The following is a 12658-nucleotide window of genomic DNA, read 5'->3' on the forward strand; positions in this document are numbered from 1 at the left end:
AAAGGGAAAAATCTAAAAAAATCTAAAATAAAAAAACATTATTAATATTCGGGATTCGCATCTCCCCTGCCAAGCCGGTTAACCCACGATGTTTGACTAGGAGTGGGTTACAGTGGAAACATTAGCATCTATCTGTGACGTCGGGGGGAGGGTAGTGTGTGTTAGTGGGACTAGTGTGTGAGTATCGCACTCATTTCACTTGTATCCATTGCATATACGGAGTATATACGTATGTGATACTGAATGCCTATACATCGAGTCCTAGATCTGTGTCCCATGGTACTGGGTTTCCGATCACCCGAACCATAGATGAGCCTCTCCAGTGCTTAATTTGACTCTCTGGGTATATCTCGGCTAAGTTCTTCACTGTCGATCTCGGAATTTGAACATGTTATGGAAACTATTTGGTATATAGGTCCTAAACAGAATCACAAGAACCTTTAACTCCCTTTTAAGATTAAGGTTGCACATACTATTTCTCAAGACAAACTATCCTGGGAATTGGGATCAACGCTTCACGAGAACGGGCCTTCGGACACTATGTACAATCAAGACGACGGGACACAGGCGGGGCACTTCTTAATGGGTGAACGGCGTTTGAACGGCGATCTTGCGGGCGCAGCAATCGAACAGCAAGGGAAATGTCGGAAGATTCGCGGCTTATTGGTGGGATGGTTGCTCGCCCACGTCTAACTGTATGGAGTCTTATCTATATTGTAAGAGGCGGCAGATGAACATATAGAACAAAACATAGCTTAAGATTAAAGGAATTCGCAGTTGAAGATATTTGCTAGTAGATATCTTGCAAAACCGGATCTTAGGACACGTCTGTGGCTTTTCTAGTCTTATCGCACGCTGCTAGAGTCCATATATCGATAGGCAAGTATCTCTCGTGGCCTGTACAGCGAGTGTAAGTGGTCGATGACATATATTCTGAGATAACATTATACGTTTAGCGGGCTCCTAATCCAGACTTGGCGGGAAGGTGGATGCTAATAGATCTGAAATAGCTTGCTACTTTAGAAGCTATGTAGGGCTAACATATGCAAATTGCGGACTTTGTTCCGTACAATACAATTAAGTGGATCTACCAATGGCTAGAACCCAGATCGTCAACAATATTATCCAGTCTATCGGGTTCTACAGGATCATGGAGAATGGACAAGACTTGGCAGTATTGCAGGTGTCGATCGGGCTCTATGTTTTCGATAAGACTATGCACGCAAAGAAACTCCATAGCGGTGGCTCGAATGGAAACGACAAATAAACATGAGACAGATCCAAGTTGAACTCGAAAAAGCTACACTGATCAAAGCCAATACATTTAATAATAGCCAAAGCAAGGTATCTTCATAGTGCTCTAATAACAGGAGTAAGCGAAAGTGAGCTCATAAAAGCCTATAATCACGATGCGCCTAGATACTTCAGCGAGTTTCTGAGCTCCTTAATAGCAGTATCAACATCATCGAAAGTCAAAGCGGAGACTGCCCAACGAGCATGCTTCTGCGCCAACTGCACCGAGGAATCGTCTATATCATGTGATGGTTGGGACTGGACATAGGGAGCCGGTTGCACGGGTGCGTGGGCAAGAGGGGATGGAGTAAATGTTGGAGCAGCCGGAGGCTGGATAGGAGCAGGAGCACTAGCAGCTGGGGCATCATAGAAAGAAGCCGGGTCCGGGGCGGATACAGATGGGTCCTCGGATGGCGGAGGGAAGGAATGGAATGCAGTCGGGGTATCTGGAAGTTTAGGTACTGAAGACGAACCGCCAATGGTCGCTGGAGTTGATGGGAGCTCCAAGTCGCCTGTGTTGGGGTCATCAACATCCATTGGCTGTGGAGGAGAACCAGGTGCGTTGCGAGGAACAGAGGGGATCTCGGGCGGAGAACGAGGTGTTGACGATGTGCGTGATGGATGAAGTGATTCATCAAGAGTCGATTCATGTGCTAGCTCTCGTCCAACACGATCAGACTCGTCTGGGATGTCCTCGATAGAGGGTTGTCTTCGCTTAGAGGTCTGCTCCGCTACCGACTCGTCAAATGCCTGGATGTCGGGGTCGTCGGCGAGATCTTCCTCCTGCTTTGGTGCGGGATTTGTCTCGTTAGGATCTTCGCCGGCTTTAAAAGCCTTGACAATTCGGACCGCGTGGAATTTGGCGAACTTGATCCGTCCAGCAAGTTCTGGGTCCAGGGGTCCCCAGATTGAACAAAGTTCGAGGAAGGTGGCCGCTGCCAGGAAAGTATCTGCCGTTTGCCTTTTCGGGTGGTTAGCCATTGATATCTCAAAGCATCACTTGAAGAGCTCACTTTGTGACTTTGTTGGCGTTCATAGCGGCCTCGGCACGGCCAAAGACCTCCAATCCGAATTGCTCGACATAGGCACTCGCCGCAACAGTGTCTGTCACTGTATCATTCTCTGGGTTTTCTACTTTGAACTATTCCATGCCAATATCATCAGCTGCTAGATTCTCAGGCGCAGGGTGCGGACTATAGACGAGTAGGAAGGAACGAAGGTGGGGAGCCCGACTCACCTGCTCCAGCTTGTCCACAAGGTTTGTCGTGTAGAGTTTGATCTCATCATCGGAATTGTGAAGTCCCCTTTCAATAATCTGGTTTACAATATGGAAGTTGCCTACAGAATTGGGGTTCAATCAGCTCAAATGTTCAGTTGTGTTCTCCGCGGGGTCTCGCGACTCACACCAATAGGCAACCACAGGTTTGGCCTTCTCAATCTGGGCTGCCCTGATGGCAAATCGCCCGATATCTGCCGATCGCAATCCAGCTGGAATGTTACTCGCCATAGTTCAGGGTGTTGTGTTAAGGAGAAGATGGTGAACGAATGACGTTTGGAGCTCGCGGAATTCCCACCGCCCGTGTGCGGGGGCGGATCCTATCGACCTCTTATCTACTGGTCTTCAACGAGGTAGAGATCTATGAAGTAGAAACTATTACGATATATGTAATATATATGTATTTCCAACTGTGCTGGGTATCATTCGTCTTCAATTACCCACTTTCCAATCTCCACTCTCTCCTCTGCCAATGCTTCCACTTCAAAATGATCCTCCACCTGCCCTCCCGGACCCCCAATACGCTCAATGACAATCCATACATGGTGTGATCCAGCACTGGGTAGTACATCGAAATCATCAACTCGTACCCCGGACGCAGCGTCGCTGTAATTTCCATCCTCCGACGTGGCCAATATCTCTTTATATGGCCCCTGGCCCAGCTCCACAGTCATCAGCACGGGAGACGGAGCAACAGCGCGAGAGCCGATCGTGGACCGCTTATTCCTCGCAATAAGTCGGATCCGTGTCAAACGAGAGACTCGCAACGACGCCAGCATCCGGTCCTTGCCCGGAGACAAAACACCCACTTCGGATAGGACGGCGCGTCGCCCAGCAGACTCGGAAGCCAAGGGCTGGACTACACACGGGATCGTGGATGAAATCCATAAGGTGAAGCGGCCAAGCTGGTCAGGTGCAAAGGTGGAGCAGACAATGGTGTAGGTGCCTTTTTCCAAGGATCTGGTCTCGGCTAACGCGCATCCACGACGGTAATCGCCACTATCTGCAATGATGTCTCGGCTTCGCACGCGCGATATGCGCTGCCCGTTTGACCAGAAGATTTTCACGTGAGTCGCTAGCTCCGCCTCGGTAGTCTCGAGCAATATCGAAACATCTGTCGGTTCGGAAATTCGTAGAATGAATTGTGGATTGGAGTGGTATCGAGGCGACTCGGCATTTCCGCCCGCCGTCATTGCTGTCCAGGATCCACTTGCCTTGTTCAAACATAAATATTTATCTAGTGAGGGTGCCACGGCCACAGGCGCAGTTGAGAAAGCAGAGAGGGTGAAATTCTGGGTGGAGGATGGGAGTGATTGCTCCGAGACCACTGCAGTGTAGGTTGACTTCGGGGGCATTTTCAGCCTCATAAGCGTGTTGGGAGAGTCCACATATGGTCCGCGATGGAGCGCGCCGTCACTGAGAGACACTCTTCGGCCATCTGCTTTAAATATATAGATGCTGATAAAGCCTGTTTCATTTTCCGATCCCGCAGAACTGAATTGTTGATGGTCTGTCTTGAAATGCTTCCCGAGCAGCAGCCAGACCGTTCCTCCTGAATCACTGGAGATGGAGAATTGAGGGTTCTTCACGAAGCAGCCGGCGATAACTCGACCATGCGACAAATCCCAAGTGAAATGTATGTCCTCACGGTATTTGAACAAACCGGGATTCCAGTTAAGGTAAAGGTTCTCGAAATTTTGGAGGACTTGTTCACAGTCCATCCAAAATTTCCCTGGGGAAAGGGGAGGTTTATCACTCAAGCTGAGTGAGCCGAGATCAGCTGTAAGACTGCTTTGTATATTGGGCTCTGCACCAGCCCACGGGTTCTTCAAAAGAAACTGGCGACGACCATGGACTTCTTTCATGTCTAGGATAGCATAATCATGCTCACCCACTAACCCCAGGCCTTGTTGTTCCCGTTCAGTCAATTTCCCAGTGCCGATAGTCAAAACTACATCACCATGCCAGAAGGCATTGTATAAACGCCCCCAAATCTCGTCGGAGGTAGTATCGTCGTGATGTAAAAAGACTTGTTCCGGAATCCAACCAGTAAGCACCCAAAGATCGGTCCCTGAGTTACTTCCTGGGAAATCATATCCTCCGCGGACCTTCAGATAGGCCTTCTCCACAAGAGCAGGCCACAAAAAGTTCGAGTTATTGCGATCGATTACGTGGAGGGAGCGTGTAGTCTTCGACGATGGCAATCGATCATCTATCACTACCTTTCGAAAAGACCCATTGAAATAGAAGCGAAATATGTATTTCCCAGAAGGCGAAAGTATCGGGTTCTTTTCCTCGTTGCATGGGTACAGAGTTGGCGATGCATGCTGTTCGACTTAGCCTTGAGGACTCCTCGACGTGGAAAGAAATTAGTCCATACCTGCCCTAAACCTCGTTCCGATCGAGATGTTGTGGCACAGAGGCTCGCGACCACTGAACAGTCTGTCAAGACATCCTGCACGAGATCCGTCCGCCCCGAAGCTGACATAGCTGGATCAATTTCATCATGTACCTGGTTGGCCGCATTCTTTGTCCGTAACAGATCATGCGGCCGTTTCCAGCCTGCAAAAATCTCTCTCTGGCATTCAGACAGGTGTAAATCGGGCGCATCCCTATACCGGGTTAGAAGAGATCAATCACCGTTGGGCCATTTCCACATACGTAAAAGGCTGTCCTTTATATATAAATTCATCCTGAACCGGCGCACGACTCCATGGTGGAAAGATATAGCCATTTAGTTTGGCGCCCTCGAGGATGATGATTTCTTCACGGGTAGTGAGCTTCCGCGTGGATGCCGGTGGCCGTAAACTAGGGAAGGCTTTCTGGGGCCCCGCACGAGCAACGGACTGCCAGTCAGCAGCAGCCTTGATCTTTTCAGCTTTGGACAGCAATTCCTTGCATTTTGTGTCTAGTTGTTTTTTATCGTCAGGGGGCGCCAGGCGCAGCGCTTTCATGTAATATTCCGCGGCATTGATGGCCGCCTCCAATGCCGCTTTCTGGGAGGTCGCTGTAGCTACCGCCTCTTCGGCGCTCTATGGAGTCATTAGCTTCCTTCAGATATAAGTGTAAAATAAAAACAGTTACCAATGCCTGAGATATATAGGATGCAGGTCTAGACATCGCGTTGACCGGTAGTCGTGGAGTCAGGTAATCAGATCGAACAGCAAGTAAATTACCGGATTTGGCTGAGCCGAGGGCCCCCCCGTACTTAATTCCGGTGAGTATTCCGGGATTTACATTTGTAGAGATTAATATATCTGATAAACCATGTTAAAAATACTATACACATATTATTATATCAAAATACTATGTAGAAACCACATACATGGCCATGTTCGAAAGAGAAAATGAATACACACGATGTAATGGACGTTATGACATAAGCTCATACCGACTGAGTGGACCTCGGCTCACTTTAAGGTGATAACGCCGAGGTGATGAATTCCGGCTCATGAGCTCGGTCACTTTTTTTTATTCGGATGACTTCGGTATGATCATCGTTTTGTGTATTTCTCCATTGTGATCTCTCTTCTATTTCACTCTCTCCGTTGTTCGGAGTAAAGCAGTGTAGAGCCCCGCTCAATATTTCTCCTGTCGCCCGGCCGTTAAGAGAAGCGAGCCTTCTTCCTAGATCCTATTCTTATTTGCGCTCTCTTGATTTCCAATACCCTTAACCGACATCATGGCTGGCCAATCCAAACCTGCGCTGTCGCCATGGGGCAGCGCCGTGGCGGGCGCAACAGGCGCCGTCCTGGCGAACGCAATGGTGTACCCACTTGACTTGTGAGGTCCCAGATAAAACAGTACTCAAATTATCAGAATAAAGCCCGCTGACTGTAGCGCTCTCAATCTCTAGAGTCAAGACAAAACTACAAGTACAAGTCAAGGAGAAGAATGGAACCGTGCGAGCGGACGACCTCGAACATTATGAATCGACCATGGACGCTATCAACAAGATCGCCGAGAAGGAAGGCTTTAGTGGGCTATACTCCGGAATGGCTGGAGCCCTTCTAGGTGTCGCCTCAACAAACTTCGCATACTTCTATTGGTACAGCGTCGTAAGAACGCTGTACTTGGCTTCGGCCAAGTCGTCAAAGGCTCCCGGCACAGCGATTGAGCTCTCCCTAGGCGCCGTTTCTGGTGCCGTGGCTCAGATCTTCACCATTCCAGTGGCCGTTATCACAACCCGGCAGCAGACACAGCCAAAGGGCGATAAGAAGGGGTTGATCGAGACGGGTCGGGAGGTGGTTGAGAGCGAGGACGGCTGGACCGGCCTGTGGCGCGGCCTGAAGGCCAGCTTGATCCTGGTCGTTAACCCAGCCATCACCTACGGCGCATACCAGCGTCTAAAGGATGTTATCTTCCCGAGGAAGAACAATCTCAAGCCCTGGGAGGCATTCTGTGAGTGGTGACAGTTCTCGGGGTCAGGAAGGACTTGCTAATTATTATTTTAGTGCTCGGTGCCATGTCCAAGGCTTTGGCCACAATCGTAACCCAGCCTCTGATCGTCGCCAAGGTTGGACTGCAGTCTCGCCCACCGCCCAGCCGGAATGGCAAGCCTTTCAAGACCTTTGGCGAGGTCATGAAGCACATTGTTGATAATGAGGGTCTCTTTTCCCTCTTCAAGGGTATTGGACCTCAGATCCTGAAGGGTCTTTTGGTCCAGGGTCTGCTGATGATGACCAAGGAGAGGTATGTTTTTTTTTTCTATTAGCATCTGCATGTACTAACTTTCACAAAGGATGGAGCTTCTTTTCATTCTCCTGTTCGCCTACCTCAAGAACATCAAGAAGGATAAGTTGCGCAAGGCAGTTGATGTGGCAGCCGAGAAGGCCAAGACCAGCATGCCTGCTACCCTGAAATAATTGTCTTATAGTTAGACGGAGGGATTTTCCGTTTTCCTTTTCCAAATTGTGTTTACCGAACTGGCGCGTTGGTATATTGTTGGCAATTCTGGTGGATTTTGAACAGTCTAGACATTTCCCGGCTTTTTCTTGCTGGAAACACTTGATAGAACCCTGTGTTTCTAGCTCTTCAATATCATTATAGATCTGTACATGGTCATATCATGTTGCTGGCTTTTGCCCCTGGTAACCTTTATGCTGAAACCAAATCCCACCGGCTTTCAATGAGCTATACCATGAATGGACCAAAAAGCTTGACCCAGTATCGCAAGTTCAGCCTGGAAATATAATAGCCGCAGTACCAAATAGTGCTTCTGCGGCCAAAGCTATCCCAGGTTATAACTTTCAGGCTACTGAGAGTATGGTAGTAAAAGCTGCTCAGCACCTAAGTAGAATGAAAAACTTGAACAAACCGGGAATAGGACGTTCTTCGACAAGATTCTCCTATTATATTCTAAGGTTGTAGCTCAAGGACGCATCCATCCATAGTATGTTGATAGTTTACTAATAAGAGGAACTGGTGGTTGTAGCTTTACCCGTGCAGATGATCTTTGCTCGAGCATCGTAACGTTTACCCCAACAAGTTTACCCCAACAACCACCCTGACCAAACGCTCATCCTCACACGTCAACTTGTCACACAAGTGGCATGGGTCGTGATGCGATGGCCACCATGGAGCTCCGAGTCGACCAATGACGAACAAAAACAAACACCCAGCTCATGGCTCTCCTCCGCGGCAAACAACCCGAGTTCCATCGTCGACTGGACAGCGTTCACAGAAGCCAGAACCATTCTGCCAACCCTTGTCCTAACAAGCGGCATTCTCATCGCAGTGCGCTTCCACCGCCGCTACCTACGACGCATCCCCGACGCGCCTAGCATCTCGTCCTCATATCTTCGACGGCGGAGCATCTTCGGCCCAGTTACCAGTGTCGGCGATGGAGATAATTTCAGAATATTCCATACACCGGGTGGTCGCATGGCTGGATGGGGCTGGCTACCGTGGAAAAAGGTTCCTACTGCGAAGAAGGATCTGAAGGATAAAACTGTTCGTCACCCACCACCTACCTATTCTCCAACCCTCAGCGCTTCCAGCGCAGAACGGGCATAATCATGCCTCGGCATATCTACATTCAGCTGACATATTTACTCAACCCCAGATCCACATCCGCCTCGCTGGCGTCGACGCTCCAGAACTAGCCCACTTCGGCCGCCCCGAACAACCTTTCGCGCGCGACGCACACACCTGGCTAACATCCTACCTGTCCGGCCGACGAATACGTGCCCTCGTTCACCGCCAGGACCAATACTCGCGCGTGGTCGCGAGTGTCTTCGTCCGGCGCGCATTTGACTTTCCACCATTTCGTCGGCGGGATGTTTCTTACGAAATGCTGAAGCGCGGCTTAGCGACTGTGTACGAAGCGAAGGTTGGCTCTGAATTTGGCGGTGATAAGATGGAAAAGAAATACCGCAAGGCCGAGTGGTGGGCTAAGAAGCGAGCCAAGGGTCTTTGGAAAGATTATCGTCGTATCGGGTCTGGTTGGGAGAGTCCGAGAGAGTATAAGAATCGGATGGGCATGGGGGATCCTCTTCCGATCGAGAAAGGGAATGGGAAAGGAAAGACTGGACAGAGATAAAACGAATGAGTCGCGGTAGGCTGGACTTGTGATTATGTGAGCGTTTATATGTTGTTTTTCTTATGTTCTGGTATTTACATTTGCATGCGACGAGGCGACACGACTACAATTCCCATTACACAGCGTTGTACATGTATGGCTGGTATGCGAGGATCGTGATCCAAAATTTCAATGCTGAATATGATACACCAAGTTACGTTAAGCTATACATGCACCGGGGGGGGGGGGGGGGGGGGGGGGGGTTCCCAAATCAGGCCCCAATTGCTAAACGGGCAATAAGACTCGCGTGATCTCCCGAGAGGTTGGAGGAATACAAGAAAGGAAGTCAGTATACAGGCTATTACTTGCTCAGCAAAACCGTCGCTCAATCTCGGCGAACAGCTTTGGAGTGATTTCGTCGGAGCTATTACCCTCCGCACGGAATAGACACTGCAGACGGTCATAGTGCTCCAGGAGGCATTTGCTCGTCTCCTCAAACTTCCGTAGACGCTGCTTCCATGTATCGATAGAATCGTCCTCTCGCTGCGTCAATGGCTCGCCCGTGACATCATCTCTGCCTGCCACCTTTGGTGGGTGGAAGTCTGTGTTATACACACGCCCTGAGGGCTCGTGGACCCAGCGTGATGCAATGCGAGCGAGAATCACTGATGGCGGGGTGACTAGGTGCACAACAAAGTTGACCGGTACTAGGGTGTCCAAGGTTGTTGCTTGGATTGCGGTGCGGGGAAACCCGTCGAGGATGAACGAGGCGGAGGAATCGATTGAGGGGGCTGAAGAGGAAGTACCGGCTAGAGAAGAAGACGACGAAGATGCTGAGGATAGTACTGAGGATTCAGTTTGTGGGAGGATCCAGCCCTTGGATTTCATATCATTGGAGATCAAGTTCAGGATCATTGAGTCGGGAACAAGGTTGCCGGACTGCATTGCGGCCTCGGCTTCCAGGCCTGTTACTAATGTTAGAGATATTGGCTCCGTGCGCAATTAATTATTGCACCGATGCTGGTTCTACTTACCGAGGGGTGTGCGTCGGCGCACATTCTCTCTCAACAGATCACCGGAGCTGATTGAAGCCAGCTGTGGGAATCGGGCTAGCAGTCGCTCGGACTGTGTTCCTTTCCCTACCCCCGGTGCGCCAATCAAGATGATTCGCGCTGCCTTGCGAAGCTGCTTTGTCGTGTGCGACATTGTGTGTGTTGGCTGTGTTGAGCAACTCGTGGAGGGTTTAAGGTTGCTGGTCCTGGCGAACTCAACGGTTCAAATGTTGGGGATGCGAAGGAACCAGGGGAGATAATGTGGATAAAATCACGACAGCATACTGGATTGAAGGGAAAGAGTTGAAGTCTGGGGTGAGAGGATAAGCAGTCACATATCCCCAGGGCTAAGACTTTTGAGAATGTGATTCTGTGGGGGGTAGGTTGATCCTTTCGGTTGTCGGTGAACGCTCCGAGGGAAACTGGATATGTACGGCGTATATAGCAGCACTCAAATCTAGGTAGTTAGGAAAAGATTATACATATGTATTAGAGTGTAACATTATTGGCTGTACTCTGTAGAGAATATTAAGTGCTTTGTATATCTGCTTATACTCGGTATAGCCAGTTTCACATGTCTCTGCACATGGTCTCAGAAAACACACTGTTCGGGGAAATCATCGCCCGTGCTTAAGCACCCCAAGGGGGGACTGCCGGAGTTGGGGTATCGTATTACGTAAGGCACGCCAAATGTGCCGGTTTTATTTCACGTGATTCTGCGCGTGGGACGCGTTCGCGTTGACCAATTTAGTACGGCGATCTCATATTCGTTTCTCGACAACAGAGCACAATACCTGCACCATGATTCGACAAGACGCCCATCGCATTGATCCTAAACGAAGGGCTGTTATTGACCCTAAGAAAAGACAATTCGCTACTCCAACATACAAACAGCAGGACTATGCGCACCGTCTGAACATTTATGAAATACCTCCTACCGCGGAAATCACCCTTGAACAATTCGAGCAATGGGCCATTGACAGACTGAAGAGTACGCACATTTACACATTCATATTGTCATCCTACCTGCTAATAGCAAACAGTCTTGGCCGAGATTGAAGCATGCTCTTATCGAAACAAGTCCCCCGCCGAGACGGCGACCTACATTACACCTCTTCTGCAGAAATTCCTCCCTCTTTCCTCCAATACCTCCTCTCCCTCCGGCGCTTCAGACCCACGCTTGAAAAATGAGCGTCAAAAGGATCACTACTCCCATTTCATTCTCCGGTTGGCCTTCTCTGCCACAGAGGACCTCCGTCGACGATTCGCCCGCGCTGAGACCATGCTGTTCAGATTCCGTTTCCAGCAGGACGATTCCAGGGAGAAGCGCGCATTCATTGATAGCTTGAACCTTGATTGGGAACCTGTAGGTGACTTTGAGAAGACAGAGATTCTGGAGAGTCTCCTCAGTTCCACGCCAGGCCTACGTCGGTCGGAAGATGAGATCTGGTATAAAGTCGACTGGGAAAAGGTTCCCGAGTTGATCGAACGGCGCTCGGTTTTCTTGAGGAAAGGAAAGGCTTATGTTCCTGGTCGAGAGCAACTGAGCATGATCATGGCTGAGTTTACCACTCGCTTGGAGCGCGCACTCGAGGTATGTTTGCAGTGGTGGCTTGATAATTTAAAATGTCGTGGCTGATTGGATACTAGCTCACTAGTCGTGCCCTCCCCCGGCTGGACGAGGATGATCGTCTAACCCCCATTCTGAATCACCTTTCGAAGAACTTTGGCAGCGCCGAGTCAGTGTACTCGGAAGGCGAAGGATATGTGGATGGATCACCGATCACAGCCAGCTCTATCGACCAACTGGCCCAACAGCATTTCCCGTTATGTATGAAGAGCTTGCATGTGAACTTGCGCAAGAACAACCACCTGAAGCACTTTGGTCGACTCCAGTATACGCTGTTCCTGAAGGGCATTGGCTTGTCCTTAGAGGAGTGTATTTTGTTCTGGCGTCAGGCATTCAAGGGCAAGACTGATGACGAGTTCAACTCTCAATACAAGTACAATATTCGCCACGCTTATGGCGAGGTCGGTGGAGATGTGAACCGTCGTGGAAAAGGTTATACTCCCTACTCGTGCCAGAAGATCCTCGGCGACTCAAATCCCGGTATTGGCCAGACTCACGGCTGTCCCTACCGCCATTACTCCGTCGATAACCTGGTGGGCTTCCTCCAGGCCACTGGCGTCAATGACAAGGAGGTCCTACGGGGTGTGCGTGAGGATGTTGGTAAGATGCGGTATCACATTGCTTGCAATAGAGTGTTCGAGGCGACGCACAAAAACGAGATCAAGAAGGTCAAGGAGGATGGATCATGGAGTCAGACTGACCTTGACACGATTGTTCACCCGAACACTTACTTCAAGCGCAGCTTCCTGTTGAAGCAGATGGCCAAGGCTCCGAAGGAAGCTTAGGGTGTCTTTTCACATGTCAAATTTTCATGATGTAATGTCGGGTTGTCTTTCAGTTTTCACGTGCTTTCTTTGATAGTTGGCGTTTAGAGGGAGCATAGGCTT

At 49.7% G+C, this 12658-nt stretch overlaps 6 protein-coding genes across 6 annotated transcripts; 3 read left to right on the forward strand and 3 right to left on the reverse strand.

Annotated features, from left to right (window-relative positions):
* Nucleotides 1-1404: 1404 nt before the first annotated feature.
* N7447_006962 (uncharacterized protein) lies at nucleotides 1405-2800 on the reverse strand (the record flags this gene model as incomplete). Its single annotated transcript, XM_057231224.1, has 4 exons — nucleotides 1405-2254; nucleotides 2307-2434; nucleotides 2531-2631; nucleotides 2698-2800. The coding sequence occupies 4 exons, from the start codon at nucleotides 2798-2800 to the stop codon at nucleotides 1405-1407; spliced, it is 1182 nt and encodes a 393-aa protein (XP_057086314.1).
* Nucleotides 2801-2991: 191 nt separating this feature from the next.
* N7447_006963 (calpain-like protease PalBory) lies at nucleotides 2992-5689 on the reverse strand (the record flags this gene model as incomplete). The annotated part of the gene is made up of 4 exons (XM_057231225.1): nucleotides 2992-4896; nucleotides 4950-5181; nucleotides 5231-5601; nucleotides 5654-5689. The coding sequence occupies 4 exons, from the start codon at nucleotides 5687-5689 to the stop codon at nucleotides 2992-2994; spliced, it is 2544 nt and encodes an 847-aa protein (XP_057086315.1).
* A 562-nt stretch (nucleotides 5690-6251) lies between these two features.
* Nucleotides 6252-7434, forward strand: N7447_006964 (putative peroxisomal carrier protein; the record flags this gene model as incomplete). Its single annotated transcript, XM_057231226.1, has 4 exons — nucleotides 6252-6352; nucleotides 6426-6970; nucleotides 7024-7261; nucleotides 7311-7434. The coding sequence occupies 4 exons, from the start codon at nucleotides 6252-6254 to the stop codon at nucleotides 7432-7434; spliced, it is 1008 nt and encodes a 335-aa protein (XP_057086316.1).
* A 505-nt stretch (nucleotides 7435-7939) lies between these two features.
* On the forward strand, nucleotides 7940-9110 carry N7447_006965 (thermonuclease family protein; the record flags this gene model as incomplete). Its single annotated transcript, XM_057231227.1, has 3 exons — nucleotides 7940-7961; nucleotides 8058-8521; nucleotides 8634-9110. Coding segments are annotated over 3 exons (963 nt in total), but the record flags the coding sequence as incomplete, so codon positions are not given.
* A 348-nt stretch (nucleotides 9111-9458) lies between these two features.
* Nucleotides 9459-10295, reverse strand: N7447_006966 (adenylate kinase ADK2; the record flags this gene model as incomplete). The annotated part of the gene is made up of 2 exons (XM_057231228.1): nucleotides 9459-10054; nucleotides 10124-10295. 2 exons carry the CDS (start codon nucleotides 10293-10295, stop codon nucleotides 9459-9461), a joined length of 768 nt encoding a protein of 255 aa, XP_057086318.1.
* Nucleotides 10296-10942: 647 nt separating this feature from the next.
* N7447_006967 (DNA primase subunit PRI2) lies at nucleotides 10943-12556 on the forward strand (the record flags this gene model as incomplete). The annotated part of the gene is made up of 3 exons (XM_057231229.1): nucleotides 10943-11132; nucleotides 11185-11735; nucleotides 11792-12556. The coding sequence occupies 3 exons, from the start codon at nucleotides 10943-10945 to the stop codon at nucleotides 12554-12556; spliced, it is 1506 nt and encodes a 501-aa protein (XP_057086319.1).
* Nucleotides 12557-12658: the final 102 nt, after the last annotated feature.

The sequence above is a fragment of the Penicillium robsamsonii genome, assembly GCF_028829455.1.
Source record: "Penicillium robsamsonii strain IBT 29466 chromosome Unknown utg000003l_segment0_segment0, whole genome shotgun sequence".
Taxonomy (NCBI): Eukaryota; Fungi; Ascomycota; class Eurotiomycetes; order Eurotiales; family Aspergillaceae; genus Penicillium; species Penicillium robsamsonii.